The sequence below is a fragment of the Phalacrocorax carbo genome, chromosome 3 (assembly GCF_963921805.1).
Source record: "Phalacrocorax carbo chromosome 3, bPhaCar2.1, whole genome shotgun sequence".
Taxonomy (NCBI): domain Eukaryota; kingdom Metazoa; phylum Chordata; class Aves; order Suliformes; family Phalacrocoracidae; genus Phalacrocorax; species Phalacrocorax carbo.
The window spans coordinates 44,191,372-44,211,666 of NC_087515.1; the positions used below are offsets into that span (position 1 = coordinate 44,191,372).

A 20,295-nucleotide genomic window follows, 5' to 3' on the forward strand; every position below is an offset into this window, starting at 1 on the left:
CTTTCTCCCTGGACAGACAGTGTTGGTAGAAATGCCAACCATTGGGGCTGCTCCCCTCATACTCGCTGAACCCCTTAACAGGCATGCCTGGAAGGCTAAAGATGCCTGGGAAAAGGAGCACAAAATTAACACTCGCTGGACTGTCCCCTCATCTTAACTGTGCAAAGCCCAAGCAGGGCGAGTCAACACTTTGTTGAAACTTTGTTTCATTTCACAGGCGACCTCTGTGGGAACCGGACAGAATGTGGCGAGATGAACATTTGAGAGCAAAAGGTCAGTTTTGTTGTTTCGGTGTGTTGTGTGGACCGTGACCCCTGGATTAGTTAGTTATCCCCTCAGAGACTTTGGGGATGAAGGGAATGATATAAAGAATTCCTTTATGCAATTGGCTGAACAAATAACAAGTGTTTATAATATCACAAAATGCTGGATATGTGGAGGACCGGTTGGTCTATCAAGTTGGCCCCGGGTAGCTATGCCTTTGCTACCGAAATGGTTGGTGAGCAGATACAGTGAAGCAAAAGGGAATAAAACATGGGAAAGCTCACATGATTCACCGTGGCACATAAAATTTCCAGAGAAAGGTAAGTATTGCTTGGCTAGAACGCAAAAGGATGGCCCCTCTGTGGGCAACAGCGCGTGCGAGTGGACGAATCGGAACGTAAGCATAGCCGTTCAGGTGGGGGAAGAGCTGCATAAAAAGGATGAATTAATATATACCTATGCCTGGGTGAAGGATGAGGGAGGCACAAGCGCATTTCCCAGATTTTGGTCTCTTACGCTTAATGCAAGTTGAGGTGACAGTGTAGGCCAGGGTTGTATTTGGGACCAGGAAGCAGGAGCTTACAACTGTAAATCTTTTAATAGCGTAGATTGGCCCCGTTGGAGGACAGCATGGGAAGAACTTTGTTCAGACATACCCTATTGTGAAAACACCACAAAGTAATCGCTGTATTGTCGTGTTGGAAGTGACCCATTTGGTTTAGAGCCCACCCCTTATTTTGACCCCTCACCTCATACAGAATGTTAGAGAGGACCCTTTGCTAATGGGTCAGTAGCCCTTAAGGGACACTATTGGATATGTGGAAACCATGCATATAAAGCGCTGCCAGCAAATTGGTCAGGAATATGTTACGTGGGGTGATCTGTCCCTTGTTTTTCTTACTCCCAGAAACAGGTGGAGACCACTTGGTTGTTCAAATATTTGAACGTATTTGAAGTGGGAAAAACGACCCAAAATTATTGATACCTCCTTCACTGATGGGGGTGGCCGGTCCTGGGGTAAAGACACGTGGACCCCCCAACGTATCATACGACATTATGGACCCACAACGTGGAACCCCAACGAAGGGGTTAGTGGTGCTCGAGAACCCATTTACAACCTAAATCGCATTATCCGGCTGCAAGCCGTAGTAGAAGTTATTACCAATCAGGCAGTTGAGGCCCTTGACCTATTGGCAGATCAGGCAACCCAAATGCGAACTGCAATTTACCAGCATCGAATGGTTCTCAACTACCTACTAGCTGAAGAAGGTGGCGTCTGCGGGAAACTGAATGACCATAATTGCTGTTTAAAAATTCATGACAGTGGCAAGGTCGTTAAACAAACCACTGCTGGAATACAGAGATCAGCCCATGTTCCCGTGCAAACCTGGGAAGGCTGGAATGTTGACCTGTTCTCCTGGCTTCCAGGAGGCCCTTGGATTAAACGAATCTTATTTTACCTACTGTGTGGTCTAGCAAACGTCACTGTTTTTGCCACATGTCATCCCATGTTTCATTCAGTTAATCCAATGTGTCGATGCAAATCTGCAGCTTGTACCCTCTGTGTCACCTGATGGAATTAAACAAATTAGAGCTCCATGTCAGCTTGTGTCTCCGCAATATGTTTCCTTTGGGGTTTTTTGTAGTATGGGAACTGAATTGTTACTGATGGTAGGCATTGGCCTTGTTTAAAGTTGATATCATTACAATGTTTTGGCCTTTATAGCTGAAATATTTGTTATTGATATTTTATCTTTCTGCCTTCTATCCTTTCTCTCATCGCTGTCTCTATATCTGCCACCAATGTTGAGCCACGGAGTGGCATAAGGGACTAGAAACTTGTCTCAACATTGTTGGCGGGGCAAGCTTCACTGCCAAAGCTTGCTCACCACGGCAACTGAGCAGGATAGTTTGGTTGCAGGGGCAGCCCGTTGAGTCCTGCTAGGCGGTAATGTGTGTCCTTTTGCCTCTGGAGTACATGCCCTCTGCGCATGCGCCCAGGCCCAGGGTTGAATTGTTAACAGCGGATCATGACACTCACTTCTAACAGTCCTGTTCTTTAATGTGCTATTTAATTAATTGTTGTCACTTCTGCTGGTTACATGACACCTAGTGAAAGGGAAAAATAAACCACATTTCAAAGTTCAGAGGTTAAAAGTTCTGGATCTTATTTTCATGTTTAAGAGGATGAGATACTCAAAAACACGCTTTGTTTTGTTTACACCATGGGTAATGAATTGCAAAGAATTCTAGATGAGCCATGACCACTTCTTACCAGACTTCTGAGATACGCTCTGCCAAACACAGAAAAAATAACCCCAGATTTTTTTGGCATTATTTTAGAAATCTGGGGATTAGATGATGGGCTTTGAGCCAGTAACACTTAGTAGTTACTAACTTGATTTTTAAGAAAGAGGTAAAAAAAAAAAAAAAGTGGATTTACACCTGAAGGTTTTATAAACAGACCCAAAACTCCCATCTAAGATGCGTACTGGAACAGATCTTACAGTTCTTCCCAACCAAGATGCCCCCTCAGGACTCAGCAACTCGTGAACAACAGAAAAAATTCTTAACGTCCAACTAGATAGAATTATCATATGTTAAGCATTGACACTAGATCAAGTACACATCACCACACGGGAAAATATGTTTTTAACCAGTAGTTAAAACCTATGTGAAAGTCTGCCCTTTTGGTTTTATGCATTTTGCCTTGCTGTGACTTCCAAGTACAGGCTGGGTTTCTTGAGTGGACATGTCCGAGTACACTCAGATGCTGCCACTGAAGAAGGTAGCCGGTACACGTGAAGAAAAGGCACAACATAACTTACACCATCTAATTTCATTAAGAAGTCATCGCTGTTTGGGGATTTTTTTTTTGTTTTTAAAACTTTGTTTTTTTCAGATTAGCTCTCCAGCAAAGTTACTGTAAAGGATAGGTGCACTGCAGAAGTACAGAAGTTCTGTTGGAGAGCTTTGTACCAGTGAGTCATTCAGCATATCTGGGCGTCCCGGATGAGCAGAGATTCACTGATGCCACACATTGTCTTCCAGTAAGGTTATAAAAGCACTGAGCCAAAAAGCAAAGCACTTCTAATTTAAGTGACTCTACTCAACTACTGCCAGGAAGTCAAATACAGCAGGTGATACCTACTGCTAGTGCCCAAACAAGGAGCACTCCTTTGTAAGGGTACGCATGTCAAATGTGTCAAAACGTATTTTGTAGAAATGGGCAGGGTCAGAGGATTCAAGGGACAGTGGTTTCTTACCTTTATCCCCCAGCAGATTTGCTTTCCCATACAAATTATTTAGTGAAGTCATGGGAGACTATCTGTCTGTGGACCCGAAATTAAAACAGAATTTGTAAGTGCACCAAAGCAGAACAAAACACGCTTGTCCCTACAGCTATAAAAGGGTGCTGTTACAAAGTAAGTACCTACAACAATTAGTTCTACCCAAGCTGTATTTTTGACAGAAGCAGTTAAAACAATTTTGAACTTACAGCTTCCCTATTGAGAAGGTGTAATATTTTAAGTGCGCGTTTAGTATCGCCCGTTACCGGTCCATGTTAGAAACCAGCTGTTGGGTTTGGTGGAGCCTTCGTTTGACTTCTGTTTCTGTTCATTTTGCTTTTGTTCTCAGTTGTCCAATTTTCCACATGCTTTACACACAAACACTTGCCCTTCCATCACCGGTTACTCTAGCATAGCCAATCTCTAAATCTCATTCAATTCCAGCTACTGCCCCTACTGCATTTCATATGCCTACAATATGTAACCCATACAATGAACCACACTTAAGAAAAATCTGTACCAGTACATGGTATGCCTAAATTTTACCCTTTCAGATTGGCGTCACTGCTGTGTGCCTGGAAATTGTATTGTATGTGCCAGTCTTCAGAAACAGCGTTAAAGACAACTACATTTTCCATGCTGCAAATTTTATTATAGAATTTATGACCTTTCATTATGGGAGAAGCTCGTCACCTTACCCACCATCCCTATCAGAAGCATATATGTACACTTGCATCGCTTTTGTATGATGCTTAACATTTTCATACGTAGCTACCATCGTCTCTCCTGTTTGATGCAGGCACACTTCCCCTGGTGGAAATGCTGTTTCCCAAAGCATCGTTCTTTCCTCTCTTTCTTTGTGAGTTTGTATGTTGCTGAATATCACTGTGTTGTTCCCCACTGTACACCCATGTTCAGAAGCTTCCTGCCACTTCCTGTGGGATAAGTTTTCCTTGTTCGCCATCGCAGCTGGTCAGTTCTAACTGTGAAATGGGTTTGATGGATCGTGCCATATTGCTTAAAAGGCTAAAATGCCCAGCAGCTGGAACAAAGTTATGTATGAAAGACACTGTGATATCTCAGCTTTTTGTGTTAGCTACTTGAACAGCCTCTCATGAGCTAAATCTCACTCGGTCATCTCCTTCACGTAGTCACATATATTTCTTTCCTATAAACACTAGTTCGGTTATCTAGTTTCTAACCGCTTAGAAATGAACAATACTTCTTTACAATTACAAATCGCCTTTCAGTTCTTGTTCCTAACATTTTCGTTCTTTTTTGATATAATGTATTTCCATTACAGCTAATACAGCAAACACTTCAAAAAAAAACCAACCAACCAACAAAAAAAAAAACAGAAACCAAACCCTAAAAAACCCAAACAACCCAAAACAAAACAGAACTTCGACAAATCAGTTCCCATGCTGCAGGGAAGAAGTATCATTTTCTACCCACTGTATTTTCCCTCCACTGTTGGTACCATCATCACTGACACTAATGCTAACATGGCCAACCAACAGGGTTTCTAATAATATCTTTTTAAAAAAAAAATTTGCAATGCCGGAAGACTTTGTGTAAGTGGAACTGTACTAATGGGAACACAACAGTAATAGGAGAAAGTTTCATTTTAACATAATTTCACTGAGGCACAGAAAAACAAAATGCAGCAAAGTGCCCAAAACTCCTTTGGGCCAATTTAAACCATTTGTTTCCAGTATATATTAATGAAACACTTCTAAATGGCAAATTTTTTGTTAGATCTAAAAATTATCCAGGAAGTCTTCAAGTATTTGAAGGAGAAATTAATGAAGCATACATGAACTCTTATAAAAATATACAAAACACCTGTACGCAAAATCTCAATTTTTAGTTATATTGCTCCCTTCTTTAGCAACAGAGATAGGTTTTACAGACTTCCGTGGAACTGAAGACATTAAGGCTGCTTAGTCTCAGCTCTAAACCTCTGCAGAAGTGTTTTTCTTATTTATAAATACAATCATAATTGCAACTACTTTTTGTAGCCATCTTTACCACTTCTATTATCTGTAACAGCTGGCATGATACAAATCAAACGGCCCCAAAACCACTGATTCCTTACATGTTTTCAAGGTGTAGTTCTTCAATAATAGGACAAAACAGTATTTTTTTTGTTACAGAAGGAAAGAGTGATTATAAGTCTAGTTGCTTCAAAACTCACCATTATAATTAAGTGACTTTTAGGTGGATAGGAATCAGAGCAAGCTGTAGTAACTTTAATAGATGTCACCATGTTAGGAGAACTGGGACTAAAGTAAAGTCTGAGTAAAAGTTCGGTTATTTCATCTTCTGCTTCTTCCTTGCCTGAAACTCTTCGGTTTTACTTTTGACAGATTTTATTAGCATTGACAAGGCAGGATCTATGGCTTTCTTAGGAACATCTCTTTTCTTTGCTGCCTTGCTCTCCTGTCCCTTGCTTGCCTCTGTAAGCTCTTGCTCCTTTTGTTCTCTTCGGCGAGCTTTCTCTTCCAAGATCTTTTCTACTGCTTTTGTCTTCTTGAAATTTGGATCTGAAGGATCCAAATTAAACAAGGGAGAAGTAAACATGGCTTGGAATCTTCTGTCGGCAACATTTACCTGAAGGCAGAAAAGGAGTATTTTAGGTAGCCTTGACCCACGATAGCAAAGCTCTTAAACACAATAAAATGGGAGTTGCTTAAGGAGTTATAGCTCACGAGATTGTTCACCATTCCTGGAACTGCTCCACTCACAAAATCCCAGTGAGTGTCAAGCAGAGCACCAGAAGACACTAGTGGTAAGACAGACAATATTGTTGAAAACTGACCAGGATGAAAGAAGCAGCAGGTAACAATCAGAACAAACATACCAACAAGTATTTGAGGCAATGAGTTTCCTCAAGGCCTTGCAAAAATAGCGTCTTGTTACCTCGCACACAATTTATGCCCCTTCAACCTTGTATCAGAATATTTCTTTTTATGAAAACAAAACCAGCTGTTTTTGAAGAGGTTTAAAACAAAAAGTTGTTTTTGAAAACTGCCTGTAACTCCCTAGAAAGGTAGATCCACATTGTTCTTCAGATAGAATAAGGGAGGAGAAGGATATAAGAACACCAAATTTGTCCTGAAAATAATTCATGTTACCAAAAGGTTCTAGGTGAGCCTCAAAATCAAGAGTATATCATTACCTGGAAGTCATCTTCCAGTAATTCCTTCTTTTTCATTAAAAGTTTCTTTTTCTTCTTGCTCAAATTCTGTTGTTCTACTATCTTTTTATAATTAAAATGTTTTCTGGCATCATCCTCATCATCTGTCATAAGTAGGGCCATTTCAGCCTGTTACAAAATAAGAAAATCCATATAGACAATGAAATTAAGTTTTCGATGGAAAATACAGTAGCCCATTAATGAAGTCTCTGAGTCTACATACAAATGGGTTGAAATAGGGTTGTCAGGGCAGTATTATCTCATCCTTAACACTCTTTTAACATTTTGAGGTGTAGTATTAAATATGATACTTTATATCCTTTTCGTTAGATAAAAATGCAAATATCCACACACAAACATACAAATAATCTAATCTGAAAACTATATCATAACTCAGAAATCTCAAACGGATATGATTTTATATTGATAGTTATATAACAAAATAAAAATTAACATATATGAATTTAATACATTCAGTTAACTTGTTCTGAGAAAGGGTGAAAAGCAAACATGCAAGAGCAAACCATTCAATCTTCAAGGTTAAAAGTCTACAGGACTAGGTTTGAACACACAAATGTTAAAAGGAAACATACAGCACTGCCCGACACGCAAATGTACTGGGGTAGCTTTAAAGCTACAGGGACAATCAGCTCAACCAGAATGGCTTCTGTGCCCTTACATTTCAGTGTTACCTCATCCAGCTGAGCTGTGTTCAACTACAACCTTCCAGAACGATATCATGGCGTAATCTTACATGGTCCATGCTTTGATGTTCTACTATTATTCTTGGGTAATTTTTGTTCCAAAAGCTCTCACTTTTAAAATTACACTGTTTCCTTCTATCGCTGGCCTATGGATTTTAGTAGTTCCACTCACAAACACACAACACAGATATTTGCAGAGTCGAGGCAATGCAACATATGTGTTTCGTAACATTTTAAGCCACTTTACCTTCTGTTTTTCAACCTCGTCTTCTGAGGTACTTTCAACCAATTCTGGCTGCTTCTTTAAATCTAAATGCAAATATAAGGCATGCACACATTTATCCAAGCTGATGCATGAGAACATAATTTACCTATGAACAGAACCTCTAAGTGCATATTGTAGTCAATACTTAAACATCAGCTGTGGAGAGAGGGTGAAAAGATAAACCAGCTAGACTTAAAGCAATAAAAATCCACTGACTCTTTGTTTAACTTAAGGAGGCAGAAATATTCAAGCGGTGTAAGCAAGTCAACAAAAAAGAACGGTTAGAAAAAGTAGTTCTACTGTATTTTTCATAGAGCAGTAGAGAGAAGTATCACAACAGTGCAGGCAAACAGATGACATTAAAACACCCTGGGAGTGGAGTAAAGAGAAACTAGTTTATATACTCATAAATGTAACTGAAGTGTCCTGCAGTTCTTAAATGTAGTAAATACTTCAAAATAAAAAGCAAATATGCATCTCTTCTCTGTCCAGCAGACAAGTCTGCCAGCTGAATAAGAGTCCATCAGTCAAGGAAACCCCAAACAAAGAACCCCAAAAAAACAGTTTTTAAAACTTACGTGCATGGCTAAAAGACCATATTGTGCTGTTAACCATGCTAGCGCAAAAAAAGCCTGAACAGAATAATGGGAAGGCAAATATGGTTGACTCTGTTCAGACTGAATTGAGTATTCTTCTGATGAAGCCTTCTTATTCTCTTAGAATTTACTTTAGATACACAGTGCTGATTAGACAGACATACATAGTGATTTCTAACAGCATAAGGCATTAGTCAAACGTAAATTTTAATGAAAACATACCCCATTTATAAATCCAATTATTCTCTTTGGAATGCCTGTAGACCTTGATCAAGAAGGTGCAAGAAAAGCAGGTTTCCTGACCTGAACCACATACTCTGCCCTTTGAGCTTGGAATTACAGTCCCAGGCAATTTATTACAGTCCACTGGGAGTACTCTTAAGGAAGATATTTGCCTCCATTTTTTTTAAGCCAGATTTGAAGTCAGACTAGAAATACAAGCATGCCAGAAAAATGTCAAGTTATATCACTAAGTATACTCTGGAACAGGACACATTTCTTGAAGAAAAATTTTTCCTCCCTGGACTATTCTCTTGACTGGTTCTGAATGGATTCCAAGCTGGAAATGGATTTCTAGAAGAAAGAAACCACCACCAAAAAATAAACTATCCAGGTGCGCAATGACATCAGCTCAAGAACTAAATCGTTGATTTAGTAGTTCCAGAAAACGTGCAGGAAAATCAGATTCAGATATAATATTTTTACCTAACCTACACAATTTATGTTAAAGTGGAGAAGGGAGAAATAAATGTCTTCTGTAAGAGTTCAGCAACTATGAGATCTTTTTTATCTTCCCAGAACTGGCTAAACTACAGAAGAGGAAACAGGGCACAGAAATGCGAAGTGAAGACAAGTATTCTAGAAGGTAAATCAGTAAATCTCTTAAGACTTTCCACCCATCCCCTGAAGAAGGGCCCTCAAGTCATCTTCCCTTGTCTTTCACTATCTGTAGGATCACAGAAGTGAAGATCGCTTATCTTCAGGCCTTCAGAGACTTCTGCTGCTGCAGATGGGGGTGAACCAAGCACTAGTATCAAACTACTTATTTCTTACTGTGACCCTATGCAGCTAGTAAAAACAGCTTGGTACCTGAAATCACTCTGACCACTAAAAACTTTGCATTGTGCTGAAAATAATTTTGTTTTAGAATTCACAAATACGTGATTTTCTCCTTCTCCTGACATAGTCCCTCTCCCCACATACATTCTGGAAGTGCCCCCCACCTTTTGCACACGTACAAATGTAAAACCTGTGATAACAGTCCGCTCCAACTGACTCCAAGCTCTCAGATTTCACCTACCACCTAATCCCCACTCTATTTACGTTTCTAGGCAGCCAGCGTACAGTAGTAAAAACGTGTATTGGACTAAGAGAAAAGAAAATTTATTTCTTCTGAAAGACAACTTTGTTTACAATGCAAAAAAACATTTGACATTTACGTAAATGACTCAAACTTCAAAGGGACTCGTACATATTGGGGTCCTCCTATATAAAAGGAAACAGGCATTGAAGGCAGTGAAGTTCTTGTCTCTGGACTGCTTAGGGGAGCAGATGGTCAGCTTGTTTTTAACAGCCATCCCCAGAAATTGGCTACATAATGGTCCCTGGTGAAAGCTAGGAGAACAGTGTTCCCTACCATTCCACACATCACAGTTTTCATCATTTTACAGGAACAGCCCCTGCAATTTTAGGCAAACGACACCTACTTTATGTAATTCTGAACATGCTATTTCTGCATTTACACTAGCTCAACTTTGTTTCCAAAGTTCATTATTTAAAGAAAGGGCAGATCTATTCCAGAAGTCACCCTCCTGACCTACCTGTTTTCTCAAATTCTTCAGCAAAATATGGGTCGTTGAGATCAACATCAGATGGAAGTTCATCCTCACTCAGTTCTCTCTCGGCAGTAGCCTGTAACAAAGCACAAACATTAATCCCATCAACATATAAATGACTACTAAAGTTTCAGTGGAATTAGATGTTCCTTTTGTTAATAACTGTGAACATGAAAACTGAAATATTGTATGCTGAACATCATAAAACTAGAATACACTAAAATTGCTAGTAAAGACAAATCAACAATTTAAAAACTCTTTCACAGATTGAAAGCTTTCTGTGTACCTGAAAAAGGGATATTTACATATTCCATGGACCTTTATTAGATGTATCCACAAACTGTGGTGCATTAGGTAACCATACCAACAAATTAGAGGATAACAGCATTGATATGCCCTTACTTTATGTTCCACAAAAGCTCTACTTGGAAAAAAACTTGAGCAAGGAGCTTCATTTTTTTGCTCCAAAATTCCCACAAGACCTATTTGGGATTGAAAAGAACAAATTTTATTACTGGAAGTACTGTGTCATACATCTTGCCCCTTGACTTAATTTATCAGACTGAGCAAGAATATTGCACTAACAAAAGTTGCTCTACTACCTAACAGTGCTACTTAGTGTATTCAGAGCACTCATCTTCTGTAAGGCGTAGGAAGTTACTCATCAAATGCCAGTTAAAACTAACTGCAATGCACAGTGTAACTCAAGTTACAGAGATTACTCTTAAAAACATCACTATGCAACATGAATTACATTCAGAGTAATGTAAGAATTTAGGAAAGCTAGGTTCCGTATGCCACATGCTTTTTTCCTAGCATATGCACAAACATTTCATTTATCTGCCTATTTCTGCACATTACTGCCACAGGAGTCAGCTACTTCACAATTACTTTCTATGTGTGGAAAGATGAAGCAACAGCCATTTTCTCGTTACTATAGGGCCATTCTGGTATTCATACACAGAACTACTTATCAAATTTACTCTTGCAATTTGAAATTTGAATAGTTCTTCACGGCTATTCTTTGACATTACAGCTTTGGGAAACAAGTCTGTGTTACTTCAGGCCAAAAATTGTCATTATCATAACAACTCTGAATGGATATGCATACAGTAGAAAAAAGACCCTTCCTAATGCAATCAAAAATGTAAATTAAAAACCAACTGTTACTAGGATTCATTTATCTTTAAAGCAACACAAGTGGATAAATGAAATTTTGTGTAAGCATATGTATGCTCAGTACTACCCTGAATAGCCTTTTGCCCTGTAAATTTGATGAGGCACTCTCGGTCTTTCCACATGAGTGACCATTGCACAATAGTACTGGAAGCTATAATTTCTTATTTAGTTTATCCAAAACAAATAACACCACCTTAAGAAAACAAACAACTCTCCCCTACGTGGCCAATGGAAACATTACCTTTCTCTTTTTTTTAAGAATTCTTTTTTCTTTCTTCTTCTCTAGATACTTTTGCCATGGGGTTAGGCTATCCTTTCCTTCCAACCTGTTTTTGACCATTTCTTCAGCAGTTTCTTTGAGGCCTAGAACAAAAACTAGTAAGTTAATGAGATGAATCTGACTCTTTTCTCCTTTGAAAAATAAAACTTAGGGGTTTTTTAAACCAGTCTGTGAAAACAACATAAATACTGCTTAAGACAACATCTTTTTAAATAAAATCACTTTACAGGATGTGTTTTTCCAAATAAAACATTCCTTTAGCAATAAATTGCACAAAAGTCAGAAGAAGAGCTTGCTTATGTGATACCTAGTTCCCAACACTCTTGCTGTTCCTCAGAAAGGTCTCCTCTCCAGACATTAGACTGTGCAGTGTACAGATGCCACTTTTTAAGGATGAAACACAATAAAAATTACAACAGCAGACATACACAGAGCCCTTATATTTAATGTACCTTACTATTATCAGTTAAGGTTCACAAAAACACTTCAAATACAGTCCAGTCATTCCCATTTTTGTGCATGGCAAAACGAAGTACAAAAGATGAAGTGACTTTGACAACGATTCTGAAATGTTAAATCACTATCAGAATATAAGGTCATCTCACAGCTGGCTTGAGCCTCTATAGCTGGTGCTCTCCATTTCGCACAGAGAGATTATCTGGTGCTTGCTGTACCAGCATGCCTCGCTTGCATGGTAAAGTTGCCTTTTATAGCACCTCCATTGCTGAAACTTTGCCTCTGTGATAACACTATGGCAATGCTGCAGTATGTGTGATGACCAGTGTATTTTTTGTCCATCATTGTAAAAGAGAAAAAATAAGCTATTATTTGAATGATTTTAAAGTAAAAATAAATCTGCAACTGGAAAGCACAGGGAAACATAAACATCCAAATACTGGTACTAATCTTTTACTAATGTCATGACATGCATGAAGTTAAACTACACAAGTTATTTTCAAGTCATCTAGCCTTTTAAAGCTATTTAGTACCAGTCTGCTTTAACAACAGAAAACTATCTAAAATGAAAAAACAGTACACACCTGGTCTGACAGTAAACCTCGATTCAGAGTTGATGCCTAAGGTAAGCTTTTTTTTAAAAAAAAAAAAAGTTAACAAGAAGCAGAGATTAAGGGCATAGACTGCACGAAACATATCAGCCTCTCAAAGAAACAAAAAATAAATTTGAAAGAATGTTTTATGTTATCACTGACTACCAGTTCAAATTGTAACAACTCAAGATTTATAAAAAAAAAAGAAAAAAAAAGCAGCAGCAAGAGAAATAAGCCATCCTCTTATTTGGCTAGCATATGAAGTTACCAAAAGTAATTTTTGTACTTAACAGCTTTGTGAACCAAGAGATCAAAGGGGAATAGTACCATTCTCTCACCAGATTCGGTGAGGAACTGTAACTGTTAGACATTAACTCAGATCGGCACCTCTTCTGTATCCTTTTGTTATGGGTATGGTGTAAGAGAAGCCCTCAAGTTTGTGTTTCCTGACCTGTCAACAGTTGGGAAAGGTGGCCTAATTCTTTGCTAAAGGAAGTTTCCTCTTTACTTTCAGAGCATGACAGTTTTCTGAGGGTCCTAGAAAAGTAAACCCCACAGAAGTGCAACATATCTGTCCAAATAGTTCTTGCATAACAAGATCAGACAGTTAAGTTTGGATGTATTAATTAGGTTTACATTAAATTAGCACAGACCTCCGCTGTTTCAATGCCTAGCGCTTGAAGCTGCATGCACAAGTATGTAAAATCTTTAATTTAGACTTTTTATAAGTCTAAATTTGTTCCAATATTTTCTCATTGGAACTATTTGTTCCAATAGTTTCTCATCACATGATCACATTCTACTGTTTCCAGAGGATCTTAACTGGTTGATCTATAGAACATGAACATGCAGCTGCTCAGTATTTTGTGTTACTGTTCAACATATAGCTAAGTTACTGAACATAATAATGTACAGCAAAACCACCAAACATAACTGAACCCTACTCTAGGAACAGAATGGAGTTTCTATAATGTGTATCATACAGTATTCAATGGTGCAACACCATCCATCACCTTAAGAAAGAATCATTAAATAACTGGAGCATCCCCATTCTACATCTAGAATAAGCACTGAATTTAAAAGCCACCTTTTAGGGAAGCCTGGGACATCTTTAACATTACAATTAGTAGGGAAAAAATGTTAAAAGGCCGAAAGTCATGTGTAACAATGGAAGAAGCTAGATTTAAAAACCCAACCCTTTATATACTACATCAGAAGTTACACTTTCTTTTTTCTTTTTTTTTTTTAATCATTGCAAATGTAATCCGATGAATACTATTCAACATTAAAATAGAACAAAGTAGAAGATTAGGAAAAGCACTGAAGAATTTTAAAGAGCAAACCATTACCTTTCCATATTTAAAAGCATGAAAAGTTACGTGTTCATTTGGCAGAGATCATCATCTCCAAAATGGTTCAAAGCAAATGAACTAAGTTCCTCTAGAAAGTAATTCAAAGCAAAAAAACTTATCTTTCACTGACTCCCAAGAGTGCCCATAACACAGGCCCCAGCAGACAAGACCAACTTCTGCCAAAATTTATTATGATTTAGTAACTTCTGCTCAGACGATAAGGCTTTTTTTCTAATAAAAGGAAATACAAGCAATAAAGCTCAACTATAATTTAAAATTCTTTCTTTCCCAAATGTAACTTTTGAAATATTAGAGCTTCCAGCTCATTCATAGGGGCTAGCACAGTAATCTATTGCCGGTTCATGACAACTGCCGCAATATTCTTGCCCTGTGGTGAGCAATCCTGAGAAAGAGCCACTTCTGGACCCTTTGGGAAAGAAAAGGAAAAGAAAAGGGGAAAAAAAAGCAGCAGTATGTTGTTTTGTTTTCTAAATCCTACCACTTTACTTAATTGTACCAAAAGGTTGAAGATGCAACCAGAACATTTTACCTGACTTCTCTGAGAATAATTGATGAAGAAATCCTCTCTAACTTTCCATATTCCAGTAAAAATGCTCAAAAACAAGGAAAGAAGAATTAAAGGGAAACCTAACAACTCACTGGATGCCTAGTTTATTTATATATCTCATTTTGATTACAAAATAAAGACAGTATAGTTTACTCCAAATATTTTTATATTGGCTTTAATTTTCCCTTCCCTCCCCAGCCCAACATGTGAAAAAGTCACCACTGGAGTTACCTCAGGTCTATAAAAGAACAGCTACTTTCAAATTCTAGTCCATCGCATTCCTCATAAATTTTATTGGCTGTTTCAGGAGAATCACATTCTACAACTGCATAGAAGTATTTCAGTCGCTTGAATTGATACTCCCGCAGTTTTTCCCTATAAAGCCTGCAAAAGTGGAAAACAGCATGAACAAGTGAGCTGGCTCTAACAACTTTTCATTTGCAAAGTATTTTAATTTGATTCATTAAAAATATGCACCATTCAAACACTCTCCTAATCTTACAATAAGATCAGATGTTAAACAGCATGAAGTTCCACCAGTATTTATTCACTTTTACTCAAGTAAAAAGACTAACTCACACAGTTTATTAAGTGTACACTTTCTGCATCTGAGACTGCTTCCCACAGGCATTGTAAGGTTAGAGTCCCTGCGCAGGGCACAGAGCAGCGTCTCAGTATCCTTCTGTGCAGGTCACAGAAAGTAGCACTTAATTGTTCCTATCAAGTTGTTTGCTACATTATACACTTACAATACACATATTCAAGACGCTCCAGAGCCCACTGAGCAATAAATCTAACGCTTCAGGGTGCACCTTGATGCACACAGTGAAGATGACTTCAGAACGCATTGTAAGTTCATCATACGCTTCCCTGATGCACTGGAGACTTTCTTCAAAGGGATCTGCACTTATTTTAAAACTATCCAGGTTTTCCAAATATAGGGCAGTCCAGCAGGATGTATTATACAAAAGTGTCCCCAGCCAGGCTGCCAAACATCTGGAAAATCTGGAAAAATATAAAAGCAAAACCTCTCAGGCTCCATACAGACAAGACTTTCAAGCAGAACAAAAGGAAAAAAAAAAAAGAAGACATGCCTTAAGAAGCCTGGACAATGGTAGGCCTGATGAGATCAGCCTAGTAAGCCAGGGCTGCTGCTGGTGGCATTCAAGAAATCTCAGTCTGGGAATTTTTGGCCTAAGTTAAAGTCTCTGTTGATCATGCAGATAAAAAATTTTGACAGTAAGCAACAAACAAATGGCAATTTGTAGAGGAGAAATGCTATGTTAAACTCTCCACATATTTGTTCCATTTATTATTCCTATGAGCTACATAATAAAAATTTTGAACTCATCAACAAGCAAATCTTCTCAAGTTTCATCATAATGTATTTACTCAATGCATTGACAATGAACCAGGGCCAGTTATAAAATATCCCTGGAAAAAGCTATAAATTTAAGGCATCCAGAGGAGGCTTCCACACATGAGCTTTTGGGAACAGGAGTCGATCAGGATTTTCACTGAGAATTAGACATATTATAGCTCTCATGTGAAGATAAAGTTAATACCCGTCGTTCTCTGTGGTATTCTCTGGAAGGTCAAATAGTTCTACAGGTCCTTTTTGTTCTTCCTCTTTTAGTCTCTCTTTTCCAAACTCTGAAGGATAAATCTACAAGTACAACAACACAAAAGTACATTTTTAACTGTAGCGGCATCACATACGCCAAGACAGAAAGAATAAATACAGTTAAGACAGTAAGAAAAAAATACCTCATCAGGCCTTTTAGATTTTTATGGGGTTTTTTTTATGTAGGAAGGGGTATTTGACTAACATTTCTCAGAAGGCTGGAGGCAGACACTAAAAATGGAAAAATACAGCTTAACTCATCAGAATTCAACCAGTTTATTAATAACTCAAAAGTGCTGAAAAACAAGAAGTGTTGTGCAATTGTAAAAGGGGTTGGAAGGCATTTAGAAATAGCCAGATTTAAGGGGTTGGGTTACGTACCATAAAGACCACTGAGAGTTAAACTAGTCTCAGCCTACTAAGCCTTAGAACTTCACTATTAGTCTCAGAAAAACAGCACTTAGAGCCAAGCTCACAAACACAAAAGGTTAACAGCTTCAGGGTCTAACTCTACCAGATACATGCCTTTTGCTTAAAAGCAGCACATGTTTATTTCTAACACAGCAAGTTAAATTTCAACACAGTTTCTCGTTTATCATGTTAATATCTCCTTTAGTTCTCCACAGAACCATCTTACGTTGTTCTTTTTTTGGAGGGTTTTTTTTTTTAATACAATAAAAGCCAAAACTCCTTTTAGAAATCAGGTCTTACCTTAACAGAAAATATCGTTCCTCCTTTGGGTGTGAAAGAATTAAATAGAGCCAGCAAATCCTTAGCCTTCAACCTATCCCAGTCCGTATTACAAACTGCCAATCTACTTGTAATCTGAACAGAGAGGGGGGAAAAAAAGGACAGAAAGTTCATAGGTTTACTTCCTGTCTGCTACAGGGAACACACGATTCTCTAGCAGCTATCCGTGGTAAAAATCGAAGTCAGCAACAAACTAGTGAACAAATAAAAGAAGCATTTTCCTCCAGAGTTAAGACAGTATCACTTAAACTAGCAAAGGTCAGAAGCAGCAATCACCAGAGCAGATAAAAAAGACATAAGTAGCGAAGCACCACAGAATAGACTGCGCCAATCACAGATTTAGGACTGCAGTTGCAACACTGGCGCTTAGGATTTTGTCATCATCATATGGTTAGTCACAATAGCAACTAGTATCACAGTACTGTAACAGCACTAGGGTACTGTCATTTCTTATACTCAAATTGTGCTCGGTTTTAAAGTCCTGCTTCACTGATTTCTTGATTTTTGAAAGCACAAGCTAAAAAATTAGATTTTAAAAAAGTGAAAAAAAAACAGTAGTGAACAAAAGCAGTACTATTTAAACTCTGGAATTTCTGAAAAGCTCAATTCTGTTTGGTCTTTTGCTTATAAATAGTTTATCTACCTACAGGTAAGCCTCTGCTTAGAGGGAAAGGGAGACACTAGAAAGCTGCAAGTCTCCCTTCTCAGCCAATTTCATCATCACCTGCATTCTGTAACCTGAAAAACCTTTACAAAAAATACTTTCAAAAAACATGTCAGAGATGAAGGTCTATAATGAACTGATAACAGCGTACATTTCTGAGTTTGGCAAGTAGCAACTTTTCGCATGCAGAAGTATTGTTACCTCATCTGCACGAGGGGCATCTTTATCTAGCTCACGCCATGAATGCTCTATCTCTGGCTCCTTTGGAAATACTTCATTTAAATCCTCGTCATCATCTGAGCTCGTTTCAATGTTCCCTATGCCTCTAGCTAGATCAGGCCCACTATCACTGACTTCATCTTCTGAATCACTATCTTCTTTGCTTGTTTCCCCATCATCTTCTGGCTTCTCATCCTGGCTTGTTTCCCTGTCAACTTCTGGCTCCTCTTCTGATTCTGCACACTCAAAATCATCACTTGCAGAAATTTCTTCCTCTAATTGGCTTTTACTGATGTCACGTGGATCACGACAGTCTGTACATACAGTCACTGAAAGACAAACATCAGTTATCTATTTCTATGCTGTAATTACATATGATCCTTTACAAAGAGGAAAAACCCTCAGACTTACAGAACCCCTGAAGTGCATAACAACACAGGAACAAATCACATCAGGGAAGTGCAAACAACAAAGTATTGGTATCAGCTCTTCAGCTCTTGTCTAATCTGTTGCTCTTTAGGCCCACAATTGTATTATCAGTCTCAAACACTGAGAAAATATTATACTGTTATTTTATTTATATGTATAGGATCAACAGGTAGAAAAGAGACTTCAATAATGTAGGCTACATGCATGCACAAGGGATATAAGGAAAGTTTTTTCTTCCAGTCACCTATTCTCTCTAAAGCCTCTTACACTAATGGCTTGGTGCTGCCATCCTGATGCTTTCAGTCAACAAGTGTTGACATGCTGAAGCCTTTGTGGTATCAGATCTTCTATTTTATACCTAGTTTGATACATAATTAATACACTGTATTTTACTCTTTTAACCACCCTAACCAACAATTTCAGCTCCTGCAATTAAAAGGACACAGATGTTCAGAGTCTTACTGAAGAATCAGCACTGATTCTATAAATAGCTGACCAACTCTGACTCTTCAGCAACACCGAATCGGAGTCGGTCAGCTATTTTATGACTGATCTTGTGAAAGACCTTCCACAGATAAAACAGAAGCAACAACATCCAAGCAAACACAGCCAAATTCTACTTGTTATTTGAACAACTAACCTGATTCTTTTATTTTTCCTCCTAGGGAATGGTCCCTCCTGGAAGCTTTAACTGACTTAGCACCACTTGGTTGTGAAGACTTTTGCTTGTTTTGAACTGAACTTGATCTTCCTCCTGACACATCTCTTTGCTTGCTTTCCCCTTTGGGTAAGAGGCCCTGGTTTCCCCGAGAGCAATCAATTTCTGTTGCAGTTTTCTTAGAGTTCTCTTTCAAGTTTGATTTAGATGTAGTTTTTTGTCCTTCGTTTTGCAGGTCACCTAGTTTTGCCACTGCTTCATGTGTTTGGTCCACCCCTTGTTTACTGGTTTTGCTCTCCTTCCTAGGGACACCATGGGCAAGTAGTTTTGCAGAATCTGCTTCTCCTTTAGGTTTAGCTTTTTTTTCCTTTTTTTTCTTTTCAGTACGTTCTTTACTATCATCTTCTGAATGATCAGAGTCAGACTCTGACAGGGCGTAAAATTTCCTGAGGTTCTCTGTGGAATTGAAGTTAACAGGGCGACCTCTTTTATCCACTGTATATTTCAGCTTAAACTTCTTGTCATGAAACATAGCTCGGAACCGCTTGTCAATCTTGATTTTACATTTTTTTTCAGGCATCTCCCAAAATCTGGGATCCCTAGTAACACAGCTAAACCGCCCATCGCTCAGTATTTCCTCTTGGGATGACATTTTCGATGCTGGTGAAGACTTGGACATCTACAACATGGGAAAAAACCCAAGATGCATCTGATTAAAAAAACTCATTAACACAGCTGTAGGTACATAACTGACAAAATTTGAAGAATTAAGCAAAGGTAGATTTCCAACCTAACCTAAAAAGTTCTTTCCAAAAAGCACATATGGCAACTTAAATGAGACACAAATAATCCTGTAACTACCGCAGCCCTGACCACACATCTTGGCTTCCTCTTGTAGCAGATATACAGCTATAGAGGCCGTACCGGCTGCAGAGACACCCTTAAATGATCCCCTCGGAGTCCCGAACGCGACCTCACAGTTTCCCTGTCAGCCAGCCCTCAGGCTTATACTTCCTGCAGGGGGAGGGAATCCCACGTTTTAAAGCGCCAGTTCGGGCCGAAGCCACCAAGCCCGCGAGTGTTTCGACGAGCTGAGCTCAGCCCGGAGCCACCGGCAGTGCCTGGGCTCACGGCGCGGCTCCCTCCCCAGCCTCACCGACAGGCCGGATCCCACAGAGACACCCCAGCGAGGACCCCCACTCGCACCGTCCGGCCCGCCTGAGCCTACCAACCATTAACGACCCTCTAACAGTCTCCGTCTCCCCTTCACACCCGGGCGCACTCCCTCACGCGGACACCCACAACCACAATCCACCGCGCACCGGAAGGACGAACTCCCTCCCCCTCCAACCAATCACACGAAGCAACCG

At 38.9% G+C, this 20,295-nt stretch overlaps 1 protein-coding gene across 1 annotated transcript; it reads right to left on the reverse strand.

Annotated features, from left to right (window-relative positions):
• Nucleotides 1-2,314: 2,314 nt before the first annotated feature.
• On the reverse strand, nt 2,315-20,293 carry LOC104052231 (ESF1 homolog). The gene is made up of 13 exons (XM_064448545.1): nt 20,158-20,293; nt 18,908-19,604; nt 17,821-18,167; nt 16,917-17,030; nt 16,147-16,247; nt 14,813-14,965; nt 14,138-14,244; nt 11,920-12,012; nt 11,574-11,695; nt 10,139-10,229; nt 7,705-7,766; nt 6,736-6,882; nt 2,315-6,167 (listed from the first exon to the last, which is right to left on the reverse strand). The coding sequence occupies exons 1-13, from the start codon at nt 20,158-20,160 to the stop codon at nt 5,868-5,870; spliced, it is 2,337 nt and encodes a 778-aa protein (XP_064304615.1). The 5' UTR covers nt 20,161-20,293; the 3' UTR covers nt 2,315-5,867.
• Between the last annotated feature and the right edge of the window lie 2 nt (nt 20,294-20,295).